Source organism: Nicotiana tabacum, chromosome 14 (assembly GCF_000715075.1).
Source record: "Nicotiana tabacum cultivar K326 chromosome 14, ASM71507v2, whole genome shotgun sequence".
In the NCBI taxonomy this organism is placed as follows: domain Eukaryota; kingdom Viridiplantae; phylum Streptophyta; class Magnoliopsida; order Solanales; family Solanaceae; genus Nicotiana; species Nicotiana tabacum.
In genome coordinates this window covers 31,338,329-31,364,861 of record NC_134093.1, presented here as the reverse complement: position 1 = coordinate 31,364,861, position 26,533 = coordinate 31,338,329, and the positions used below count along the sequence as shown (strand labels likewise).

General features: G+C 37.8%; 1 protein-coding gene and 1 non-coding gene across 2 annotated transcripts; one reads left to right on the top strand and one right to left on the bottom strand.

The window, feature by feature from the left end:
• Nucleotides 1-14,001: 14,001 nt before the first annotated feature.
• LOC142169329 (small nucleolar RNA R71) lies at nucleotides 14,002-14,108 on the top strand. Its single transcript, XR_012699037.1, has one exon. It is a non-coding gene; the product is annotated as a small nucleolar RNA R71 (small nucleolar RNA).
• A 7,304-nt stretch (nucleotides 14,109-21,412) lies between these two features.
• On the bottom strand, nucleotides 21,413-26,068 carry LOC107823609 (vesicle-associated membrane protein 724). The gene is made up of 5 exons (XM_016650299.2): nucleotides 25,736-26,068; nucleotides 23,937-24,078; nucleotides 23,723-23,843; nucleotides 21,998-22,060; nucleotides 21,413-21,916 (listed from the first exon to the last, which is right to left on the bottom strand). Exons 1-5 carry the CDS (start codon nucleotides 25,923-25,925, stop codon nucleotides 21,767-21,769), a joined length of 666 nt encoding a protein of 221 aa, XP_016505785.2. The 5' UTR covers nucleotides 25,926-26,068; the 3' UTR covers nucleotides 21,413-21,766.
• Between the last annotated feature and the right edge of the window lie 465 nt (nucleotides 26,069-26,533).

Genomic DNA, 26,533 nt, shown 5'->3' with positions numbered 1-26,533 from the left:
TCTTCACCGGTGCACCGAGTCAAAATGCATACAAACACTTGAAGGGGTTCGTAGATACATGTTGGGGGAGCAAACAAACAAATGTCTCCGAGGATGCTTTGAGGCTAAGGCTTTTCCCCTTCTCTCTACGGGGGAAGGATTTAGATTGGTTGGAATGTTTGTCAAATCATTTCATTCATACTTGGGATGAATTAGCAGAGAAATTTATTTCTAAGTACTTCTCTCCCAGGCACATGGCTATTCTTAGGGATGAAATTCTAGCATTCAAGAAAGAGCCCAATGAACCACTACACGAGATATGGGAAAGGTATAGAACAATGGTGAAAGAATGCCCCAACAATGATATGACGGATAACATGATTCAACAAACTTTCTATAGGGGTATCAATACAACCAACCAATGTGTAGGGAATCAACTTGCCGGTGGGAATTTTATGACTACGCCTTATGCGTAGGCGTGTGATATTTTGGATGAGATGGCAGATCCTTCATCTGCGTGACAATCCCGGGCTAATGTTCCACAAGGGGATCCCAATGTGATTCACCTTCACAAAGAATTGCATGACCATGGGCAAGCCATAGCCGAATTGACCACCACCATGAACCAATTGGCAAAGACTCAACTTCAACAAGTGCAAAACCCGAGGCAAGTCAATGCAATAGAGGGAGTAAGCATGATGGTGAACAAATGGAGAACAAAGGGTCCGCAAGTGCAACAAAGAGTAGAAAATTGTGTACAAGAAGATAGTAGGTTTGATCAAGAGGATTCCTACAATGACCAAGAAGAAGAAGTCCAATATGTGAACAACTTTCAAGGCAAAGAAACAACTTCCAAGGCCCAAGCTAACAACAAGGGAGACCTCAAAACAATCGAGGAAATTGGAATTCTCACAATCAAGGTAATTGGAGTGGTGGAAGCAATCAAAGCAATTGGTATAACAACAACAATCAAGGCAATTGTAGTGGAGGCAATAATCAAGGGTAGAAGAAGAAGAACTCCCGAGCAATGTGGTGCAAGCAAATTATAAAGTGCGGATTAATATTGATGACAATGTAAAAGAGACTCAAGAGGAAGTGAACTCGTCTAGGGATCATGTTATTTATATACCGCCACCGGTAGTGCAAAAGGCTAAGGCACCATTGCCTAAGCCACCTCCTCCATATCCTCAAAGGCTCGCCAAGCAAAATGGCGAGAATTAATTCAAAAAGTTCATTGACATTATGAAGAGTCTCTCGATAAACGTGCCATTAGTTGAATCCTTGGAGCAAATGCCGGGTTATGCAAAGTTTATGAAGGATTTGGTGACAAAGAAGCGGTCAATGAATTTTGAAACTATCAAAGTCACTCATCAAGTGAGTGAAATTGTTCATTCAATGGCTCCTAAATTAGAAGATCCCGGTGCTTTCACAATCCCTTGTACCATTGGAAGTGCTGAATTTGCTAAAGCTCTTTGTGATCTTGGGGCAAGTATCAATTTGATGCCCTATTCGGTTTTCAAGACTTTGGTAATTGGGTAACCAAGACCCATATCTATGAGATTACAAATGGCCGATCGTACAATGAAGAGACCGTTGGGAGTGATTGAAGATGTATTGGTTTGTGTTGATACGTTCATCCTTCCGGCGGATTTTGTTATTCTTGATTATGAAGTGGACTATGAGGTACCGATTATTCTTGGAAGACCTTTCCTTGCTACGGGGAAGGCTCTTGTTGATGTGGAAGCCGGAGAACTCACTTTTTGGGTGGGTGATGAAAAGGTGGTGTTCTACATGTGCAAATCTATGCGGCAACCAAATAGCAATGAAGTGTGTTCTTTCGTGGACTTGGTGACCGATGTAATTATTGATGATACAAGTGCCACGATTAATGTGGATGATATGTTGGAGGCCGTCTTGCTCAACTTTGATGATGACGAGATGGATGGCTTCATGGAATGTGTGAATTCTTTGCAAGGAATGGAGTCGTACAACTATGCACCCCGGAAACTTTCCTTGGATCTTGAGAATAGAAAAACTCCTCCTACAAAGCCTTCAATTGAAGAGCCTCCTACCTTGGAGTTAAAGCCATTACCTCCGCATCTTAGGTATGAATTTCTTGGTTCTTGCTCTACTTTACCTGTTATTCTTTCCTCTTGTTTGATTAACGTGCAGGTTGACTCTACATTATGGTGCTCCATAAGAGGAAGAAGGCTATTGGGTGGACTTTGGCGGATATTCGGGGAATAAGCCCCCCATTTTGCATGCACAAGATTAACTTGGAGGAGGATGCCAACTCATCTATTGAACATCAAAGGAGACTCAATGAAGCTATGCAAGACGTGGTCAAAAAAGGGATTATCAAGTGGTTGGATGTCGGGGTTATCTACCCCATTTCTGATAGTTCGTGGACTTCCCCGGTGCAATGTGTCCCAAAGAAGGGGGGCATGAAGGTGGTCACTAATGACAAGAATGAGTTGATTTCCACAAGAATGGTAACTGGGTGGAGAGTGTGTATGGACTATCGCAAACTAAACAAAGTCACAAGGAAGGACCATTTTCCACTTCCCTTCCTTGACTAAATGCTTGATAGGTTGGTCGGCCGTGCTTTCTATTTCTTTCTAAATAGATATTCGGGCTACAACTAAATTCTTATTGCTCCGGAAGATCAAGAGAAAACAACTTTCACATGTCCCGATGGTACTTTCGCTTTCAAGCGGATGCCGTTTGGCTTATGTAATGCACCGACGACTTTTTAAAGGTGTATGATGGAAATATTTACGGATATGGTCGAGGACTACCTTGAAGTCTTCATGGATGACTTCTCGGTGGTCGGGGATTATTTTGATGATTCTTGGCAAATTTGGATAGAGTATTGGCAAGGTGTGAAGAAACGAACTTGGTGCTAAATTGGGAGAAATGCCATTTCATGGTCGAGGAAGGCATTGTCGTTGGCCACAAAATTTCAAAGAATGGCATAGAGGTCAACAAGGAAAAGATAGAGGTGATTTCTAAACTTCCACCTCCAACTTTGGTGAAAGACGTGTGAAGTTTCTTAGGTCACGCGGGGTTCTACCGGTGCTTCATCAAGGATTTTTCTAAAGTGGTGAACCCGTTGTGCAAACTCTTAGAGAAAGATGCTAAGTTTCACTTCAATGATGATTGCATGAGAGCCTTTGAATTTCTAAAGTTCAAGTTGACAACCACTCCCATTATCACCGCTCCTAATTAGAGTATCCCTTTTGAGCTCATGTGCGATGCTAGTGATGTAGCGGTTGGAACAGTTTTGGGGCAACACATTAACAAGAATTTTCTTCCGATCTACTATTCTAGTAATACCATGAATGATGCCCAATTCAATTACACCATGACAGAGAAAGAGCTCCCTGCCATTGTGTTTGCAATTGAGAAGTTTCGCCCATACTTGATGGGTGCAAAGGTTATTGTACATACGGTTCATGCGGCACTTCGCTATCTTATGATCAAGAAAGATTCAAAAGCTCGGTTGATGAGATAAGTGCTATTATTGCAAGAGTTTGATATTGACATCCAAGATTGAAAAGGGAGTGATAATCAAGTGGCAGACCACTTGTCTCATTTGGAGGAGGAGGGGAGGCCGTATGATGGCCTTGAAATCAATGAATCCTTCCCCGATGAGAAACTCTTGGCTATCTCAATGAAGGCCATGGTTTACGGATCTAGCAAACTTCCTTGTGTGTGGAATCATCCCCGATGAATTCTCTTCAAACCAAAGGAAGAAGCTCAAATGGGATTGTCAAGATTATTATTGGGACGAGCCATACCTTTTCCGGATTTGCATTGATGGGGTAATTAGAAGATGTATACTGAACGAAGAGAAAAGTGATATTCTTTAGGCTTGCCATTCTTCGCCTTATGGTGGTCACCATGGCGTAGCAAGAACGGCAACCAAAGTAGTAAGTTGCGATTTCTATTGGCCCACTCTTTACAAAGATGCAATTGATATGGTGAAACGATGTGATGAATGTCAATGGGCCGGTGGAATTTTGAAGAAGAATGAAATGCCTCTCACTACCATTTTAGAGATTGATATCTTTAATGTGTGGGGTACTGACTTCATGGGTCCTTTTGTGAGTTCTTGTGAAAACACCTACATCTTGGTCGCGGTTGATTATGTGTCTAAATAGTTTGAGGCCATTGCTCTACCTAACAATGAAGCGATAAGTGTGGTGGCGTTCTTGAAGAAGAATATTTTCACAAGATTTGGTACTCCGTGGGCTATCATAAGCGATGGGGGGTCATATTTTTTCAACAAGGCTTTTGACACTTTTCTTAGCAAGTATGGTGTCACTCATAAAGTTATGACTCCCTATCATCCACAACCAAGAGATCAAGTGGAAGTCTCCAATCGGGAGATAAAGGGTATCTTGTCCAAAACAGTGAATGCTAACCGGACGGATTGGTCAAAGAAGTTTGATGATGCACTATAGGCTTATCGGACTGCTTTTAAAACTCCTATCGGGATGTCTCCGTACCGGTTAGTGTTTGGAAAATCTTGTCATCTTCTAGTGGAACTTGAGCACAAAGCCATGTGGGCTTTAAACAAATTGAATCTTGATTGGGATATAGCCGCTAACTTGCGGGTTGCACATTTGAATGAATTGGATGAGTTCTGGTACCATGCCTATGCAAGTTCGTCCTTGTACAAAGAGAAGATGAAGTACCTTCATGACAAATACATTCGGAACAAGGAGTTAAAGGAGGGCGATCTTGTTTTGTTGTTCAACTCACGGTTGAAGATGTTTCCCGGAAAGCTAAAATCTAAATGGAGTGGTCCCTTTGAAATTGTGGGTGTGACACCTTTTGGTGCATTGGACTTGAAGAACAAAAATGATGAGGTATTCCGAGTCATTGGTCATCGAGTGAAGCATTATTTGGGAAAGGTTGATGATGGCCACGTGGTGGCAGTTATTCATTTCAAATGATGGTAATCTGCGTCGTGCTACGACGTTAAATCAGGTGCTTCTTCGGAAGCAACACATGTTTCTTTTTCTTTCTTTTCTTCTTTTGTAGATAGGTGCTATTTTTGTGCTAATTGGATTTGAAATGTGTTGCAGGGATGAGTGTACTTTATAGGAACCGTGCCCAGAAAATTAGATAAGTGTGGAAAGAAGTGCGGACCGTAATTGTATTGTGCGGACCACACAATTTTGGTTGCTTCAGCAAAATGGGCTCTGCGGCAGCACAATTGCACTGCGGACCGCACAAATTGAAAGGAAAAAATGCCAACTCTCTGAAGTTGGTTTGTCAGAGAAATAGCCAATCTGCGGCCGCAACCCATATACTATGGATCGCAATTGAATCTGCGGCCGCACAGCAAATTCTGCGGACCGCAAATCAACAAGGGCTTCTGATCCCCAGATAACAGAGTGCGGACCGCAGTAGGGCCGCACTCAACCCTTTGTCCCTCAGTCAGAACCCTTAGTATAAACAGAAGGCCTAGAGCTACTGTTATGTTTTTTTTCCCTCTCTCAGCACTCACAAATCTAAAATATTAGAATCATCTGGTAAATCATCTGCCACACACAATCAACATTTGTGATCACTTATTTGCACTACTTCATATCTGTTATGCCTCAATTACCTAAGGAATGTTTCGATTTTTAGTTTAATTTACAATTTGTTAGTTAGTTTTAGGCCATTTGTCAGTAGAATATAATTATACAACAATGTGGGGTTAAAACTGTAGTAGGTCATCTGGTACTTGCTCTATGGGGAATGGGTAAATAGGTTTTCATGATTATACACTGCTACCATGTCAAATTTGTGCAAAAATTACAAACCCTAGAACTCTGTTCGTATTTGTTATGAAATCTGCAGCTGCACAAGAAATTGTGCGGTCCGCAGAAGTTAAGATTAGGGTACCTTTAGTCTAGCATAATTCTGCGGTCACAATGAAAATTGTGCGGACCGCAGAAATCCCATCGCGGCCGCAGAACAACTAGTTCTCTATTATCGGATAGTTGTCAATTTGATGACTCACATGTGCGGCTGCAATAGAAAATGTGCGGACCGCAGAAAAGTTATTGCGGCCGCAAAATAGCCCACTCTCTATTATCAGAGAGTTGGCATATTGGTGGTATCTGAACTGCAACCGCAATGACAATTGTGCGGACCACATTCCAATTCTGTGGTCGCACTGAAAATTATACGGACCGCAAATCCAACTCTGCGGCCGCACTGATAATTCTGCGGACCGCACTCCCCTACACTGCAAGCATGTTTTACATTGTGTTGTTCACTGTCTCTCTGGTGTGTTCTTGTATGTTTGCACTTGAATTACAACTGACACTTGTTGTTGCTTGATACTGAAAAATGGTTAGATCTCGAGGCAGAGGTGATACTTCAAAGGGGAGGGGTAAACCTTCCAGGGGTCGAAGAAAGAGTGTTTTACCCCTCGCCCTCCAAAAGATAATCTCAAAGAAGGCTACAGCCGGTCAAGGGAGAAATACAGAGCCCTCCGAATCCAGTTCTTATGCCCCGTCTAGGGAAGCATCGGAAGGCAACTCAGTTCAAGAGCTGCCGGCTGTCCAATCAAAGCCTTTAGGAAGGTATCAACTTCGGGACGAGCCTTCCACATCACATAGCACCTCTGAGGGTTCAGAAAGTGCTAGTCAGGCTTCCGAGCCCTCCTCTACACCTATTCCTGAGGCACCAGCGACTACAGTTGATGATATCCCAGATGATGGTCGAGGGGGAGATACTATAGTTGCCGGCCTTGAGCAGCCGAAGAAGAAAGAGGTCTGGGAGGACCGGTTTGTTAGTCTGGCTGCTTTCACTAGCTTTCGTGGGTGGTGGCCGGTGAGGTCGCTCATCTTGAGTGACAGTTCCAATTACAAGATTTAGAAAAGTATAACCCAGCAGTCTTGAGGCAGTTCTGAGAGCGGAAAGGGTAGATATGATTCACCCAAAGTGTAGTGGATGCAAAGGAATATCTTGTCCGGGAGTTCTATGCCAATGTGGCGCACATAAAGAAAGGGACAAAGATAACCAAAGTGAGGAACCTGAAGGTGTGTTTCGACCAGCACACATTGTGGCGCACATAAAGAAAGGGACAAAGATAACCAAAGTGAGGAACCTGAAGGTGCGTTTTGACCAGCACACATTGAACGCCTACTTGGGGTTTGATGATGTTGAGCCTGCATAGTATTTGGAGAAGTTGGCAATAGGAGATGCAGCTCGCCCATGGCTAGCTGAGTTTCTAGCAGCTCCTTGGCCACCACCATCATGTATTACTGCAGGGGTGTCTATTCACAGAAAAACCCTAAGTTTTGAGGTGAAAGGGTGGCAGACCTTTATATGTAGCCGACTCGACCCATGTCAGAATGAGACAAATCTTCCAATCCAGCGGGCGGTTCTAGTCGCCTCCATCATGGCCGGGTACCTGATCAATGTAGGTGTCGTGAAGTCGGCCAACATATCTGTGGTCGCCAGGCAAGCTGATACCTCCTACCCGTATCCCAACACCATTACTGAGTATCTTACGGATGCACGGGTTGAGCCGAGAGATTTTGATACGAAAGTGCGGGTAAAGAAGCCCTTCTCATGGTATCCGTTGATGGATGCACACAACCCTAAGAAAATGGGTCAGCCAACTACCACCATAGGCCAGTCTGATGAGCCATCGGTGGTAGATACAGAGACAGCCGACATGCCATCTATATTAGTAGAGCCTTCAGCCAGTGCAATACTTATGCCCCCACCTTCAGCATCAGTGCCTCCAGCAGCCCTCATTACAGGTTCTACTTCGGCCTTGAAGCCGGTGTCGATGCCCACTGCTCCACTATCTACGCTGTGACTCTCCCAGACAATGGCGAGCCTCAACAACTAGATGCATACAGCTACTGCACAGCTGTTTGACATATCTAGTCATGTTGCAGCACAGTTCTCCATTCTGGCACCCCAGATTCCCCCTACAGTTGAAGAAACTCTGAAGAAGCTCTTGGAGAATCAAAACACAATCATGGCCACTTTGATGCAGCATGGGTCAGTAATAGAAGATATGGGCAAGGAAGTGAAGAAGATGCAGAAGTCACAGGCCTCCAAGAAGTTAGTGGACAAGCTCCGGAGATAGGCTACCAAGCTTGCAATAGCCAAAGACATTCTATTTGACATGTTGATTGACCAGCACCACCCAGGACCAGATCCTACAGCACATACAGCACCAGCTGGCCAGTGTGAGGAGCCAGACATTGCTGCTGACACTTCCGAGGCAGTACGTCAGATATTCACCAACCCAGTCACACCCGAAGTTGCTGATGATGAGATCCAGTTGGATGAGACTGAGGTCGGTGATGCTGCGGTGGACACAGAGATGACCAAGGAGCCATAAGGAGTTTTCTTCATTCTTACCCTTCATTTACTCTTATTTTGTTAAGCATTCGAGGGGGTGGAGTTTATTTGATATATTTTGCTGATTTTGAGACATTTGGCCTATAATTAACTTGATACTATTTTCTTCTTCTTTCTCATTATGTATATATTCTCTCTACTCTCTCATTATGTATATTCGTTATGCTTTCAGTAGTTTTTGCTTTGTAGTTGCTTTATGTTTGTTTTCTTATTAGTTAGTGTTTAACTAGGTAGCTTCTTTTTGAATTAGTAGCTTCTTTCTGATTTAATAGCTTCCTTTTGTGTTTTAGTAGATAATAAGCCTTTGGTTTTCTTAATTCCACGGTTCTTTCCAAAGGTAGTTTTTGTGTGAACTGGGTGACTCTTTCCAATGATGGATGGCGTGGCAACCTTCTTAAGGGATTGAGTCTGTTTTTGGTATTTAGGTAATAATAGTAGTAGTAATGAATAAAAAGACCTAATTGAGTCATGCTCAAAGAGTCAAACATGCTTCACTCGGTACCAACACACTTAACTACGTGCTTATGGTTAAAAACAAGGTTTTTGGAAAGAAATAGCTCTAGTTAATGACTTTGTGACTCTTGTGTTGATTTAGGCAATCATCAAGTGGTTTAATCGAACAATAGTGATTTTTAATCTTGAATATGGTTGTTGTAGGCCCTCGACTCTATCTTCTTTAACAATCCAGCTGCGTGAGAGGTGAGATGTTTTTGTTGCAAGTCCAAGTACCAGAGCGAATGGTCTAGAACTTGCCCTGAATGTGTTTCAAGGTGAAATCTTAAGTTTTGCTTGGCTTGAGAAGTGATTGTAGGCTTTCCTTGACCCGCTTGAAGTTTTCCATTGCCTACCAATGTTGTTATCTCTAGTCAACCCATTTGAGCCTCAAACTTTTCTCATTTGATAACCATGTTACAAGTCTTTACCCATTTTATCGTGACCCTCTCTTGGCACCCGAGCTTTCCTTAACACTCTTGTGAAACAATTAGATAAAAATGTAAGGTTGGGGGAGAGACGAGGAACTTGAAAGAGGTATCAAGGCACAAAAAGAGAAAAGAAATGATGAGAAGGAAAGGCAAGAAAAGGAAAGAGCAAAAAGAAAAATGCAAAAAGAAAGTGAATAAGTGGAAGAGTTGAAGGGATTCAAATAAAAGTAATGATGCAAAGCATGGAGAAATCAAAGAGGGAGAAGAATGCCATGATCAAGAAAGAGTGATGTTAATTCTCTCTAGTTCCCCAAAGGAAAAGAAAATACCTTAAAGAATTGGCAAAGCATGAGCCGAGAATAGAAAATGGAGTGCTTAAGGAAAGATGAACCCGCTCTATCATAGCATATCCAACCTTAGTCCAAAAGCCTTCATTGCATTCCGAAAAAGCCCTACGTGATTTAAAGACGAGTGAGCTTACATTAGTGGTGATCTACATGAGAGGCAAGCCTATGGTACTTAAAGCCGTACTTGCGACATTCTCTTGAGAGAGATGAGTGAACCGTTCACAAATCTTTGGATTGAGTGCTAAAATTCTTAAGCAAGATAGGAAAACGAAGAATAGAGGAGGAGGAGTTTGGGATCTACAATGACCTACATGAAAGAACGAGCTTTTTTGATGAATAAAGTCAACTCTTGATGCTCAAGTGTAGCATTAGAACTATTTGTGCATAAAAGTTTAACATGTTTCCTTGTTGATAATTCATAAGTGGTGTGGGCAATTGTTAGTCCCAATTGATGTGTGAATGACTCAACTTTGATTAGCTGGAATGATCCTTAACTTGTGGAGGTGGGAACTAATTTATTTACTTGAGGACAAGCGAAAACTTAAGTTTGGGGGAGTTGATAAGTGGGGATTTTGACTACTTATTGGCGCCTTTTAGCTTTTGTTTTAGTTTAAAAGCATTAAATTGTATTCCCGAAAACTGATGAAATGTGCTAAATTGCAGGAATATTAGAAGATGGACTCCCGAGATGAAATCCAACTCAAAAAGGAGTAATCTAAACTCAAGGCCATAAAAGGCACATAAGCTTACAAAGTGCGGATAGCAGAATTTTATCTGCAGCCGCAGATGATGAAGGAAAGGCCAGCAAACTTTTGTACAAATTGCGGACCGCACATGAATTGTGCGGCCGCAAAAGATGGCTAGAAACAAAGTTCAGAGAATGTGCAAAGTCCCAAGTTTCCAAGCCCTCAAAAGTGCAGACCGTACAGGAATTGTGCGGCCGCAGACATAAATTACGGACCACAGAAAACTAAGTGCAACCACAGTTACAAATCTGCGGACCTCAAAAAGAATGCCTTGCGGCCGCAAATCAGAATTATACGGCTGCAGACCTCCAGTCCTGACAAGCTGAAGAAATTTGCGGACCGCACATGGAATTGTGCGGCCGTAGAACCTCCTGAAGGGCATTTTTGTCCGAAATTTTTAGCCCTGTATAAATAGATGAGTTTCATAATTTTATGTTAACCTTTGACATCAGCAACTACAGTAGTCGTTTCTTTTTTACTTCTTTTAGTAGTTTTTTCATATTTTGGGATATTTTAACATAGATTTTATCGTTTTGATTTCACAATATGAGTATATTTATCATTTCTTCTTCTATTTCTTCAATTTCAATCATGAGTAGCTAGATGTTTACTAAGGGTTTGACCCAACCGTAATGTGTAAACCTTATGGGTGTTTAATTTGATGCTTGTTTATGGTTGGTGTTTATTATTTAGCCTTGTTCATGCTTTAATTTGTGGAATTAATGGTTGCAAACATTAGTTCATGCCTATTTGACTTAGTCTCTACTTGAGAAAGAGAGACTTAGTCTAGGACAACTTGGCTAACAAGAAATTGGGTCAATCGAGAGATTGATAATCCCAATTAAAGGGTTCAACCTAGAGATAGTAATAATCCGACTTGAGCTTTTATCAACCATTTTGTGCAATACCCATTTGGACTTGAGAAAGCCAAATTGGGCAAAATCACTCTTTAACCGAGAGGTATTGAGTGTGTAATTGAGAGTTGATAGCTATAATATCCCCGATCAACAAAACAAGCATTAAGGTCTATATCCCATAAGGCAAACACCTAGGTGATGGTCATAGCCCTAGGCTTTTTACAAAACTTGAAAAATAACAAAAACAATTCTCTTAGTTTTATTTCTTAACTTTGCAATCTTAGTTTTAAATTAGACATAGAAACAACCCAAATTTGTGGAAGTGTAATTTAAGATAGTCAAACTCATATACTACAATATATACTCCTAACTCCCATATATAGTTCCCTGTGAAAATCGATCCTGACTCTTGTTGGGTACTATTATTACAATCGACCATTTCAAATCTCCTAACCACTTGATCATTTCTTTCATGTTGGGGTTCAACCTTCTTTGATGTTCTCTAGAAGGTTTGTGCCCATCTTCCAGTCGAATCTTATGCACACAAAACGTTGGGATGATACCCTTTATGTATGCAATGGTCCACCCAATTGCAGTCTTGCACTCGTTCAGAACCTGCAAAAGTTGCTCTACCTGCACATCTAACAAACCAGATGAGATAATAACATGCAATGTCGAACTAGGTCCCAAGAAAGCATACCTGAGGTGGGATGACAACGGTTTTAGCTCCAATTGTGGTGGCTCTTCGATTGATGGCTTAACTGGAGGGGTCTTTCTTTCTTCTATGTGTAAAGGCTCGAATTCGAGCTCTCTTTTCCAGTACCCTTGGCCTTCAAGGGCCAAAACCTACTCCGCCAAGTCCTCACCATCTACCTCTTCTAGGTTCATCAGGCATGCTACTAGGGGGTCTTTTGCATTTACTGCCTCATTTTCCTCCTCCAAAATCACATCCACAACTTCAATCGTAGAGCAATTAGCAAACTTACTGGGTCTCCGCATAGACTTCTACACATTGAACATTATCTCTTCATCGTTCAGTCTCATCTTTAGCTCCCCAGTTTCACAATCAATAAGAGCTCTCCCAGTGTCCAAGAATGGCCTTCCCAAAATTATGGGAATCTCTTCGTCAACCTAGCAGTCCAGAATGACAAAATCTGTCGGAAACACAAACTTTCCAACCTGCACAAGTACATCATCAAGTATACCTGATGGCCTCTTCACCGTTCGGTCGGCTAGCTGTAGTAACATGGATGTGGGTATTGCTCTTCCAATGCCTAACCTTTTATAGATAGACAAGGGCATCAAGTTTATTCTCGCCCCCAAATCACACAATGCTTTAGCAAAAGCATAGTTGCCTATTGTGCATGGGATTGTGAAACTCCCTGGGTCGGATAGCTTTTCTGCTATGGGTCTCGTCATGATAGCACTACATGTATGAGTTAGTATAACAGTTGCCAAGTCTTGAAAGTCGAACTTGCGAGACATCAAGTCCTTCATCATCTTTGCATAACCAGGCATCTCCCTCAAGGCATCAATTAGTGGAATGTTCACCCGGATCTGCTTCAACATCTCTATGAATTTCTTATACTACTCATCCTTCTGATATTTGGACAACCTCTATGGGAAGGGTGCTAGCGGTCGCTTCTTTCCTGTGACTTGAGTTCGTTCCTGCTCAGGCACTTTTTCTAATGCCTTCTCTTGCACTTCCTCAGCCTCTTTTGCAACCTCTTTTTCCTTGTTTATTTCCTCCTAGGCTGGCTGGATTCTTACTTTTGTTAGCTTAGTTGACTCATCTACCTCAATCGGTACTGGCACGAGTATCTCAGTTGGTCGGCTTACGCGAGCAATAAATCAAAATCTCTACCATTTCTTAGACTCATAGCCATCAGTTGCTTCAGGCCCTGCTCTTTCGGGTTAACATGTGTGTCCGCAGGTAATGTCCCTTGAGGATGATTGTTAAGGGCCATAGATATTTTTCCTAGTTGAATCTCAATGCCCTTGATAGCTGAGTCATGTGATACTACCTTTTCTTGCATCTGGTGGACCTTTTCTTCCATTTTCCCTCTGGACCCAATGAGTTGTTGCAACATTCCCTTAATTTCAAACAACCCATCATCTTGTCGCACTATCTGTTATTGTTGAAGTTGTTGATAAGCTAGTTATTGATTCTGCTGATTGTACCCGTGTTGCCTTTGATAAGGCACGGCCTAACCCTATGGTCGTGCAGCTCCAGGATTATTGTTATTGTACTGCTGTTGTGCTGGCCTATATTGTTGATTCTGTTGTTTCCAAGTCTGACCACCTTGTCTCTAGCCTCCATAATTTCCCACATAGTTCATATTTTCTTGGTAGTTCTGATTGTTACTCTCACCACTCCACGAGCATATATATGGCTGATTGATGCATAGTGTGCATAATCCTTTATTTGTCGTGTCAACTATGTGCACCTGCTTCTAGCCTGACTCATCAATCTTTTTGGTTAGGATACTCAATTGCGTCATCATCATAGCCATATTGTGTCATCATCATAGCCATATTCTCATCCATGGAGTTGTTTGGGTCTAGAGCTAATGAGTGAACTACATGAGTGATTGTAGAGTCTCTTGTCATCCATCCTGAGTTTTGAGCCATTTTAGCAAGTAAGGCCTTACATTCTCTAAATGATTTGCTCAAAAAAGCTCCACCTGCTGAAGCATCAACATTAGCCTTCAAGCTGTCTGCCAATCCCACGTAGAACCTTTGCCTCAATATCTGATCAGGAATGCCATGGTGTGGACATTTGACCAGCATCCCCTTGAACCTCTCCCACATTTCTTATAGTGTTTTAGCTGGTTTCTACCTGAAGCTCAATATATCATCAACTTGCTTAGCAGTCTTATTGGATGGGTAGAATTTGTTCAAAAACTGCTTGACTAATTCCTCCCAAGTGGTGATGGAGTTTATGGGGAGTGAATTAAACCAAGTTTGAGCTTCTCCAGTCACTGAGAATGAAAACAACAATAGTCTGATTGCTTCCGGTGTTACATTCGGTTACCTTTGCGCGACACAAATTGACAGGAAATTTTTCAGATGTTGTTGTGGATCTTCAATGTAAGACCCCGAAAACAGTCCTTTGTTCTGCAACAAATGTAGTATGTTGTTTGTAATTTGAAATGATTCTGCTTGTATTGGAAGGACTGTAATTGCGGTTGTCAGGTTTTTAGCAGTGGGTTGTGCCCAATCATACAAGGCTGCTTCTAACATAAGAGGAGCCACACCCTGATTGTTCAGGTCATTCACATTATTTCTATTATTTAGGTTGTCTATTACGTCACCCATGTCTAGTTCGATTCGTTCTGTTGAGTTCTGTTGTCGTTTGTCTTTCCTGTTTGCTCGATGTAGTGCCTTGAAAGCTTTCTCAGGGTCCAATAATGCTTCGTATTCACCAGTCCTTGAGGAGTTTCTAGGTATACACCTGTAACACACAATACTACAAACGTTAGAGTTTCAATATAATAAATTTCAAGTCGAGAAAGCTGACTAAACTACGAAGTCTAATAATTTTTTAACCGTACTTAATAACACCGTTAATTCTCCGGCAACGGCACTAAAATTTAATCATGCCCAACTATGCCTCCTAAGATGTCTAGCAGTCGTTGCAAATATAATATGATTTACAAGTCCGGAATCGGATTTCACAGGAAATTAACCGACTAATTACAACTACTAGATTTGTACGAATTCAAGTAATCAACCTTCAAAAATATTAAATAACGATTTGAATGTTTACTAACTAAGAGTAAAGTAATTAAAATGTAGTAATTTATAACTAACAGAGGAAATATTGTGGACAAGATTTGGAAAAGTCTAGAGTTATGATTTTCCCTATTGTCGGAATCCTCCCCGCGATGTTTCCTATAAATTCGCCAAATATTCTCTACCGATCATGAGTACTTTGGGTATCGTAATTCTCTTACAAGTAACTACCACAATTTAGTAGACGTATTCTTCTGAACTATGCTAGCTGGCTCTAATTCACCACTCACTAGGATCGCACCAAGGTTTCGTTATTCCTAATCCCACCTTTAAACCCTCCGTATTGATTTCTCATATACGTTAGGAGTGATGTTGTTCAACAACTACCTAAATATGTACCCTTTTCCAAGCAATACATACTAAATAGGCACATTCGATTGAGAGCTCTTCAATCAACCACAATGTAAACGTAGTTGAAAAAGTAGAGAAAAATCAAAGGCAAATCTATATTAAACATAGTATAAAATCATCCTCTAATAGGTTCCATCAAACCCTAGATTAGAAAGTTTATCTACTCATAAATGTATCAACAATCATCATGATGTTCAAAGACATTAAACTACAAAGTACATAGATAAACGGAGGAAAAGCTCGTTTGATCCTTGCTCCACCGTGCTCTGTAGCCTTTTTCTTCTCCAAAATAGTGTCCAACCCTCCTTCAACTCGTTTGGGGAGTATTTATGTAGGGCCGAAATCCCTCAGTCCAAATCCGATTGGAGTCTTTTAACCCGTAATTTTTAATTACCGGGCTATAAACCTCGCGAAGCCAGGCGTATAGCGTGGTCAGCCTGGCTACAGAGCTGGCTCCGCCTGGCCTGTAGCTCGGTCAAGCTGGCTTTACTTGGTCTGTAGCACGGTAAGACAGGCTATAGAGCTGGCTTTATTGGGTATGTAGCACGGTTTGGGTACTTGATGCTTTTATGCTCTTTTCTTGCATTTTTATCCTCTTTTTGTGCAACTTTCATTCGACTCTTTCTTCCGATGCTTCTACACATAAAACAATATAATTTAGCTCAAATGTCGCATAATTAATCACTAAACCAATAAAATATAGGGCGAGTAATGTACTATAAGTATAGCATTTTGGCCGAACATCATTAGGCGTGATCATACATTCCCGTACAAGTTAAAAGAATAGATTAAAGGAAAAGTTGAATAAGATTTTAGTGTAAAATGGCTTATATACCTATGAAGCACTCCGTTGTACATCACGTAGATACAAATTTATCACTCCTTTAACGTAATTTCTCCCAACCCAGAATTCAGTTGAACACATTATTTTTGACATATGCTGTAGATATATATGTAAAATTTCTTGAAAAATAGTATATATATAAAGTTTGAACTCATTTTTTCAAAGGACTCAAAATATTAATTCTATTAAATTTAAACTAGATTCATCTCTGATTTTACTTATTGTACGTGTGCCAATTGGACCCAAAAGTATAAAGAAAAATTCTAAACTTTGAAAAGGAAAAAGAAAGAAAAAGGAACAAGAATGGATGCTGTGAAATCCACAAAGAAAAATAAAGAAAATTCTACATGATTAGATAGCTAATATTCTTGGAAAGCCATTTATAGAATTATTTTTGGGTTCCATCTGCCTAAAATAATTTATTAGGTTTAATTTTGCATATATTGCAAAAGGGATGGATTGATGCTATTCCATTTGCAGGCGCCCACCATTATTTCATGGGATTAAAAGTCTTTCCTTACCTAATAAAAGTGACGTTGGCCTTTGTTATTAAAAAAATAACGTAACCTAATAATGTAAATACGATGATTTTACGAAGTTCGATAAGTTTGGCAAGCCATGACTTCGGATGCCTTTGTAGAATAAACTTATCACTCTCAATAATGTTCGAAACTTAATTTATTAGTTAATGGACTTTGATGAGGCTTATTTATAGAAATTAATTTTTGGATATGTGCGTTGCACGTGCAAGCCGCGTCTATTTGTAAGAAAATTATATATTACACGAATGAACTATGTGTAATAGTAATTGATGTTGAAATGGATTGAACATGAAACTGAAATGAGAAGATGAGTGTCATTACATTGATTTAATAGGTGAATTCAAATATGGTAAATATCTTCTGAACCGGCTAACACCAACACTACAATTAATTAAGGTCGTGATATGTATAGGATTTGTAATTATAGATAAATATATTGTATGAGTAAATAATATGTTATGTTATTGTATCTTACCTAATATCTCTTTATATGCAATATTCTTGGTGTATGCACCCCTTCGTCTCTTTGGTTGCTCTGTCATGACCAAAACTCTTGTTGTTGACTCGGCATGTTGTACCCTTAATGTCACATAGGGCTACAATAGGTTTTTCAAACATCATATTTTGGAGCATATCACCATCTTTTTCTGCTATTTCTCTTCATAAAGTTACAATTTGACGATCATACCTGAGTTTTACAATTCAATATTATATTAACTATATTTAATACATTCGATCAATTAATAATATGATAGTTAATGTATGATAATAAATGAATAAGTTAACTAACTTCAACTTACCTTTCGTTCATTAGCATTATTTTTCTTCGTTTCTTGTTACCATCTCCGAAGGAAGCATTAACTTTCACTAAGATACCAAGTGTGTCTGCAAAAGAATATTAATAGAGAATATATGTAAATAACTACTAAGAATTATTAAGTAAATATTATTCATAATGTAAGATTAATCAATGAATCTAAAGAAATTACCAAATATTGTTCCATTGGTGCATTGGATAGCCTCTTCGAACGAAACGAAATTGTTTGAGAAGCTAACGATGGAAAACTGGTTGTTGCATTTCTTGACTATAGTATTGTTACTGAACACAATCTCAAAGTCTTTGTGTACTGATCGAAAATTAGGTTTACGATCATTTATGTGGCCGTTAATGATGTAATAGATATTGCCTTGTTCTAAATGTTCCTTCCACATATTCACTTGATCAGTGAAAAGTATTGCTTGCATTTTTGTTCCTTGTAAAGTTTTATCATAATTTAATATAGTGATTGAACATAATACGGAAAATATCGAATATAATTGAAAGATAAAAATAATATTACCTCCTCATCTACAAATGTCAGAGTCCATTGAAGGCCTTGATTTGTTTCATTTTTAAATTCTTTAACTACTCCATATTGAATAAGTAAGACTTTTATTATCCACTGAGAATCAGATCTTCTCAAATTGTTAAGTAGCACACATTCGTTTGCAAATTCAGTTTCAGTTGCCATTGCGAGTACCTGAAATCAAATGCGAACAGGTGGTCTAATATCAAAAGGGCACTAAAGTCATAGAAGACATTCATAATTATAAAAATTTTATTTAAAAGAAATATTTAGACCTATTATAAGGATAGCTAATGCACTAGCGTATATTGATCCAACCACAATGTGCCTACTACTAAAATTGAGGATTAATAAGTTTTTTATGACATATACAAGAACACACCTCAAAATTGTTATCACATATACAAGAACACAACTCATTGATCAGGTATAATTTTTATGCACGGTAAAAACTAACTTTTCAATAGTAGCATAAATATCAAATAAAGCCAAAGCAGTTAAATCAGCATATAGTTTATGTAAATTGATAATACAGAATATCCCAATCTCAAATTTTGAAGAGTAACAGAAAAATCATAATTCAACTGCAAGAAAGCTACATAACTTTCAGAACATAATATATTACATCATAACAAGAAAATTATATAAAATATTATTTATGAGATCGATAAGGAGAATTGTTTACCTGAACCAATAAAAATTGTCAAAACTTTGGGTAGATTCAACAACGCCAATTGTCAAGGGCTATTTTTTAAGAACACAATTTTAAAATTATAATATGTATACTATAGTCAATTAGAAGAGATAATAAATTTAATTTTGTGAGAAAATATGAGCAACTTCAGCTGGTATAACAATTAGTAACTAAAATTATACATCAACCATAGAGTGTGGCATAATAATTAGTAATTAAAATTATATATCAACTATAGAGTGATAAAAATTTTAAATTAACAAAATATTAACTTGCTATGAGTTAGAATACCTAACCAATTTTATGTGATGAATGCAACGATCCAAATAACCTGTACAACATTTGTAAGTGACTTTAAACCAATGATCATACATGAGACATAAATCAATGATCATATATGCGACATATAGTTGAATTATTACATAACTTCAAGAATATAGTACAAGATAGAAATTTACCGAAGTGACAAGCAAATTCGCTATGGGGACATCAGTTTATGACAAAGAATGTAGAATAATAACTTCTTTTATAGTTGTAAAATTCTAGAAACCTAAATTGATTCAAAAACAAAGAGTAAAAACGGAAGGGACAATCCTAATATGGTATTGATTCCAAAACATTGGGAAGAAACGAAAGGAGAAGTCTAATTCAGCCAGTTTTAAACCTTGAAGAAATTGAGTCCTAAACTAAGACTAAATAGACAATGAAATTTGAATCCCAAACTGATCAAAAGGGACGTGTCCTAAACTAAGACCAAATAGATAACGGAATTTGAATCCAAAGCTGATCAAAAGGGACGTAAAGGCAAGAATCCCAATTTTATTTATTTATTTTAAAAAAAAAATAGTTATTACATTTACAATTATTCCAATATATATTACACTTACGAAGGGTAAAAAGGGCGAACGACATTTCGATAGGGCCTTTGTGCTTTTAATATAGTATAGATATAGATTAAAAGAGAAAACAAGAATTTTAGTTTAATGTTTATAGCCGCACTTCATTTTTAATTAATTTATAATTAGTTGCCAAATTATCCTTCTGCTTTTCATTTATCTCAGAGGGGGTGTAAGAATTAGCTCAAATGGACTGAAGAGTGTAACTGAACAAGTCGATTTCGAGAGATTTTGTTTGAGAAGTGGAATTTAGTTTGATAGATTGATTCCAGTAGCTTATTTGACACAAGGTAATTATTTACCCCACTAAGCGTTTTACATCAAATAATAAAAGTTAGGTTAAAAATTTTGGTCATGTGTTGATTGATTTGATGTAAACACTCAGATACTGTTAATTTTTATCTTTGACAATCCCAGTATGGTTTTTTACTGCTACACTTTTTGCTCAATCAAACCACCGATATCTCGAAAAATCTATAAACTCATAGAATATTCATATAGAGATCAAGAGTGATCGGACTTTTAACAATCAAATACTTCAAGAAGATGCACAATATACTTCATGGATATCGAATATATCCCAAGAAGGTCCGGATCATCCTATGTTCGAGAAACTCGTTGCTCCAGCCTCTAATTTGGTCTTTGCGTTCTGTCTCTCTCTCACATTTATAAATAAAGAAAGACACAAGATTTTGCTTAATTTATATAAACTCTATTAAATTCGCCAAATGAGTGGATAAGTCGATCACAAATTAGAGGGAAAATGGAACCAGAATGCTGTATAGAAGCAAACAAGCATGAAAATTAAAATAAGGGAGTGAAAGTGCACATATTTCGAGTCATTCAAGTACCCGTTTGTCCATAATTTTATTGTTTTTTCAAAATTCATCTTCAAAATATTGTTTGGTTATAATTTTAACAAAATTTTTGAAGATGAGTTTTAAATTTCTTTTAAGATGAGTTTCAAATTTGGAAAAGTGTTTTTTACCTGTTTTTTTAAGTAAACAATAGTATTTTTCTCTAACAAAGGTGTAATATTTTTTCAAGTGAAATATATGTCTAAATACAATTTCAATTTTTAAATGCATTTTTTCAATTTAACTTCAAAAACTATTTTTTCTCAAATCTCATATTTTTTATGTCCAAATGCCAACTAAATCTATTTCCAATGGTTTTGACACGGAAACAATTTCGAAAAATGATACTTTATAGCCGCTCTCAAAATAATAGTCGAAATATATATATATATATATATATATATATATATATATATATATATATACACACAAAAATTATACAAATTTTATACACTTTTTTCGGCTATCGAATGTAAATAGTTTCTTGCACAAGCTAAAAGTAAAAAAAAGCCCAAACAATTTTAATAGTTCCGTCCAGTAATAAAATTTCTTTAGTTACCAAAGAAAAAAGAAGCATGGTATTAACATGTATATCAAATTACGAAGCATGAATTACAGATAATAATTGTAGTTATGCTCGTTTCCAGTGGCAAAATTGGCGCTCTTCTCTGTTCTTTTTTTAAGAAAAATTCATTTCAGGAAACGGAAGTTTTTTTCAATATTTTACTTACTATGATGCTATCTAGTTCAAGTACTTCACTCAAAATATGATAGCAACAAATTAAGGAGAAAGAAAATTTCATTGACATTCCAAAAAAGCTACTTATCAATCACATAGATAACTGTACTGAATCAAGATTCCTCTACCAACAATAGATATCTTACATAGTCACCATTTACACAGCACAGAATACACAGTTACAAGCCTATAGCCACTGCCTGAAGCCATACTCCCACCCCTCCCTGCCCGAACCGATAACGAAAAAAGAAAGAGACATTCAAGAAAAATCCTATAATAAAATTAAGAAAACGCAGGACAAAAAATGGTTCTTTTGATTTTTTTTAAAAGGTTTCAGAAACAATCTGAAACAAAGTTTTACAGATGCTTTACTTTCTTCATAGCAAAATCCTCTGCATATGTGCCTGTTTTGATCTGTTAGTCTACATTTGTATGAATTTGGTACCAACTGTGTGCCATATGCTAGTTTGCGCAATTGAAGCCACGACAAACTGAAAGCCAGATTATAAGAACCAAAAATAGGATGATGGCTAGCACAACCAACTTTATTTTCATATTCTGATACCACATTTTCCGCCGTATTTGAGTCCCCTTTTTCTTGAATTCTTGGGCCTGAAAGCAAACACAATGTTTCAGACACCTTACAGATGCTATTAACACTTGCTATTATTAGAATTCATCAACCAAACCTACCGAATCACGCAGATCTTCAGCCTTGTCGTTAAGTGTAGTCAAGTTTTGCCCTCTTTCAATGGCCTGACAGGTTTAAATTAAGTCAAATTAATGGAAGTTTAAATGGCTTGAGTTGTTGCTTACTCCAAACACAGAGATGTTTGAAAAACACTAAGGCAATTGCTGAAGCATACAACCACATTATGTTAACAGAAATGTCCAATTTAGCGTCTGAGTTGCAGATAATAACAAAAGCACATTGCATTAGATACACAATTATGCCTAAATCCCAGAATCAGGCATGTCAATAACCCTCATTGGTCAATCTTGGATTCAAGAAGTGTGAATAATAACCTAACTAGACAATCTACCATGATACGATAATGCTATGCTATTAAGGCGAGTCACCATCCCTGCTAGCGAGAACTTGGAGCTCCTAGTTTCTGCAGGTCTAGTTTTTGTAAATCTGGAGCTTCCGTTTATTAAATATAATGTTTGTCAAAGAAGATGTCCTCCAAACTAGGTGGATGTTCTATTTTCATGCATATACCGAAAAAATTCGGAACTCTCTGTTCTAGAAATATTACTGTTAATGTTATTGGCAACTATAAGCAGTCATAAAGTTACTGTTAGAGCGCTTCATGGGTTGAATGGCTGTAGTCTCAAGGAACACGAAGTGATATCATAGACATAGAGCAAATCCACAAGAAAAATGACTTAATAAGACAAAATATTGATGCATCACATAATAGATCAGTGCCCTGGAGATACTTTTATTTTTCTCTATTTTATTTGTTTGCCCCATTAGATTCATCGTGCAGCCAAAATCAGAAAGAAACAACAATAACTCGATCAAATTTCAATACGCTTCTCCTTAACAGTACATTGAAACTTAAAGAAGGTGGCAAATGGCAAAGAACAGGCTTTACCAAGCATTAGATGCATCTAACTGAAAAGGTACAGTTTCGTAATTTTGACAGGGTTTTGGATCCCTTAAGGAACAAGGGATGCTACGATTACCAGATACTAAATCCCAAAAAATAAATAGAACAAAGATATAGTTTGATAACAATTATCCAGTCTGACGTAAATGGTCCACACCAACTACATGATTTAAGGTATCATTTGTGAACAAAGATTTGTTAGTCAAAAAGGGAGCCTGATAAGATAAATTCATAATATAGATAAATGACATATGGTTGACCAGGAAAAGGCACCTAAAAAGGCGAAGTTTATTAATTTTAAGCCCAAACCAAGATGCAAACTCATTTCTCTGAAAGCAAAATGCTATCCTTTTCTTCTTAAAGCCAATTATTCTTTTACCCCTGGAACTTTGAAGTTGATTTTTAAACCGGCTTATGGTATCCATCAATAGTTTTCAGAAGGGACAGATTAGTATTGGAAGATTTGAAAGATTACAGTTAGGTACACAGTAAGGTCTAAGGATATGTTTTCTAATCAGATGTCATGCCTACATATATTATCCATAAACATTTGCACAGTTTTGGGCGGGATCCAAAAAGCTGCATTTTTAACTAGAGATCTGCTACCCAAGACGTTCATTTAGCTGCACGAAGAGGAGTAATAAATTACTTTTTGCCAGGATACTAGGCAAAATCCATCCTAGTCAAAATCCAAAGAGGATGCAAGAGGACAATATACATGTGATGAAGAAACGAGTGAACCATATTGCACCAGATAATATCATATACAGCATGGCATCTTTTTCCAGTTTATTTGGCATACCTTTTCTATATTCTCCAACATAATACTTTTGACTTCAGACACCTGGGCGTTAACTTTTAATAGTTTCTCAATCTCATCGGCATGGTCAATTATATACTGCATGTGCTCTTTCATGACAGGTCTGAAAAGATTGACATATTTTACCCGTTATACTTCTGTGTGTAATAGAATACAACTGCAGTAGATATAAGAATATACATTTTAAACAACATACCCAAACTCTTTATTAAGACTTTTAGCCACGGCGGTATCTGCTTTACCACCACCATATCTTTTCTTAAAATCAGCTCTTACACGTTCTAAAAATGCAACAGAAATTTGCTTCCCCGCAGATTCTTTGGCGACAACACAATAAGCTGCAAAGTGAACAGGCATTAAATCAGACTTGCATAAGGTTCAGCTGTTGCATCAACCTATAGTATAAGACAGTTGGAGGAACTTAAGAGAAAGGAGGTCAATGAAACAGCCAAAAAGTGATTAACATCATTTTCCATGCAAGCTCAAACATATAGCTATTGATATCATTTTACAATTTAAGTAGAAAAGGCTCTGTGAAATCATTCGCGGAGACACCTTTTACCCAAAAAAAATAAAATAAAAAATAAAGAGAAAGAAAGAAAGAAAGAAAATATGACTTAGCTTCTTCAACCTTTTTCTTTTTCAGATAGAAGAGCACCCAGGGGCTGCAGTCCAAACCAGAGGTATATACAGAGGCTAGAGACATGAACTAGTAAGACCGCCAAACATCCACTCAATCTAACTACTATATGACCCAAGGTAAGAAGAATTTATCCTCCAAAGACAATTTATTTCCCTCTATTTGACTGTCCATTAGACTCAGCGTCTTCAACCTACAGCGTACAAAATCTTGACCCGTAGTGTTGTGTAGGACTTCCATTGAGATCAGAAAGCCAAGTTATACCTTAATCATGTTACAGCTAGAGAAAGGGTTCACAATTCTACATCCCATCATTGGTTATTTGTAAATGAAAATTAACAAATTACACTTCATTAGGATGGAGTACGTGTCATCGTTAACTCTGTAAACAATTCCTCTTTTCTAGCATTTCGTTAGAATCTGGATTTCTTTTGCTAAGTATAGAGAATTTTGACTATTCAATAAACCATTAGAATCTACTGTTGTGCTTTGATAAGTATAGAGAATATTGACTATTCAACAAACAAAAGGCCACAACATCCGCCAAAGTTGTTCTCCCACTTCCCATCAGTTAATTCCAAACATTCCATCTGTTGATAAACGAATCTCACTGATTCCACATAGACATTTCACATCCTATATCTACTGCGTTCAACTCATAATACTAACTTTCAAGTATTAAACCAAATTCTCAGCTTTATACTTACAGAAACATCTTTCATAACAAAAATAAATGCAGATAAGTGACAGAAAATTCAAACTTAGAAACACAGCCGACGAACGTAAATGTCCTGGGAAGGATGGGAGAGGAATATCTATCAATCAAAACCTCAATCCCGAACTAATCAGAGTCAGCTATATGTATCCTTTGTATTCATGCCTCTCTTATAATTTGGCTATTTTACACTTCCCCTTTACTTATACGTGCTTGTGACTGCAATATTCTAAGCATTTCAACATCTTGCTAAACTTATCATTGTTGAGCTTTTCAATTTTCAGTTTTACCTCTCAAAAAGCAAAGATCCAATTATCTGAAGCACAATACTCACATTTTCTTCCAACCAATCTTTCAACATAAATAATTTGTAAAAAAACAATGAACTCTAACCTCTAAATCCAATAAAGGCTCCAGCTTTTCACAAGACCCATAATACCCTTTCTTCCCAGCAACACTGTAATTTTTAAAAAATTCCTAAAACTCTACCTACAAAATACAATAAAGACTCCATTTTTACACTCTACCACTCAAGATCTAGCAATACCCATTTCAAATCGAACTAAAAAAAAAGTGTAAAAGATACTAAAAACAATACAAAAAGGAGACGCTAAAACTGAAAGATAAAAGGAAAATTTACCATAACCATCTTCAACAAGGAAGTTAAAAGTATGGTGATCACAATTATAAGTAAACTTGTTGTTTGAAGAAGGCAGTTTCTGTAAACACTGAGCTGCTATCGCCGGGAAATTTCCAGTAAACTCGGTATACTCAGCTAGTACCATTGTACCACGCGCTACAAAGCTATATATGAAAGATTCTTGAACCATTTTGTTGAAGTCAGTAATTCAGTGAGTTAAAGGCCGAGTAATAAAGGAGATTCACGGCGGAGAACCGCGGAGAAGAGCCTAGATTCGCGGCGGAGTATTGCCGGAAAGTTGTCCGGAGCTTTTGCTTAGTTCTCAGTTGTAATGCTTCTATAGTATAGTCCTAATATGGTTATTAATAATGGTTTTTTGCTTTGTGATTAAGTTATTTTTCGTCTAGAAATAAATGTAAAGAAAATTTAAAGGAACGGCGCCGTTGTAGTTTGAAGTTTGAACAGATCAAGAAAATGGACTTTTTTCTTTGGTTTTAATTATTTTTTTCAAAGATGAGGAACGAGTAAAATAATTTTCAAAGAATTATTATTCAAAGAAATCTAGAACTATAGTTGGTCTTGAGGGAAAGAAGAAAGGTATATTACATTTGGGGAGACAAAGATTGACTTCGGCGGCTTGAATTGGTATCTTAATGTACCAACTACTTTATGAACAAATCGAGATATTAATGATTTAAGTACTCTCTCAAATAATTTGTGGTGTTTGTCTTTTATATATCTCTTAAGTAAGATTTAACTATTTTATTTTTATTTATGTCTTAAAATATAATTTCTTTT

Coding starts and splice junctions, on each gene's coding strand:
- LOC107823609 (XM_016650299.2), bottom strand. CDS start 25,925: ATGGTTCAAGAATCTTTCATATATAGCTTTGTAGCGCGTGGTACAATG. Junction 24,079..25,735: donor CCTTGTTGAAGATGGTTATG/GTAAATTTTCCT, acceptor TTCACTTTGCAG/CTTATTGTGTTGTCGCCAAA. Junction 22,061..23,722: donor TGTTGGAGAATATAGAAAAG/GTATGCCAAATA, acceptor TAAACCTGTCAG/GCCATTGAAAGAGGGCAAAA.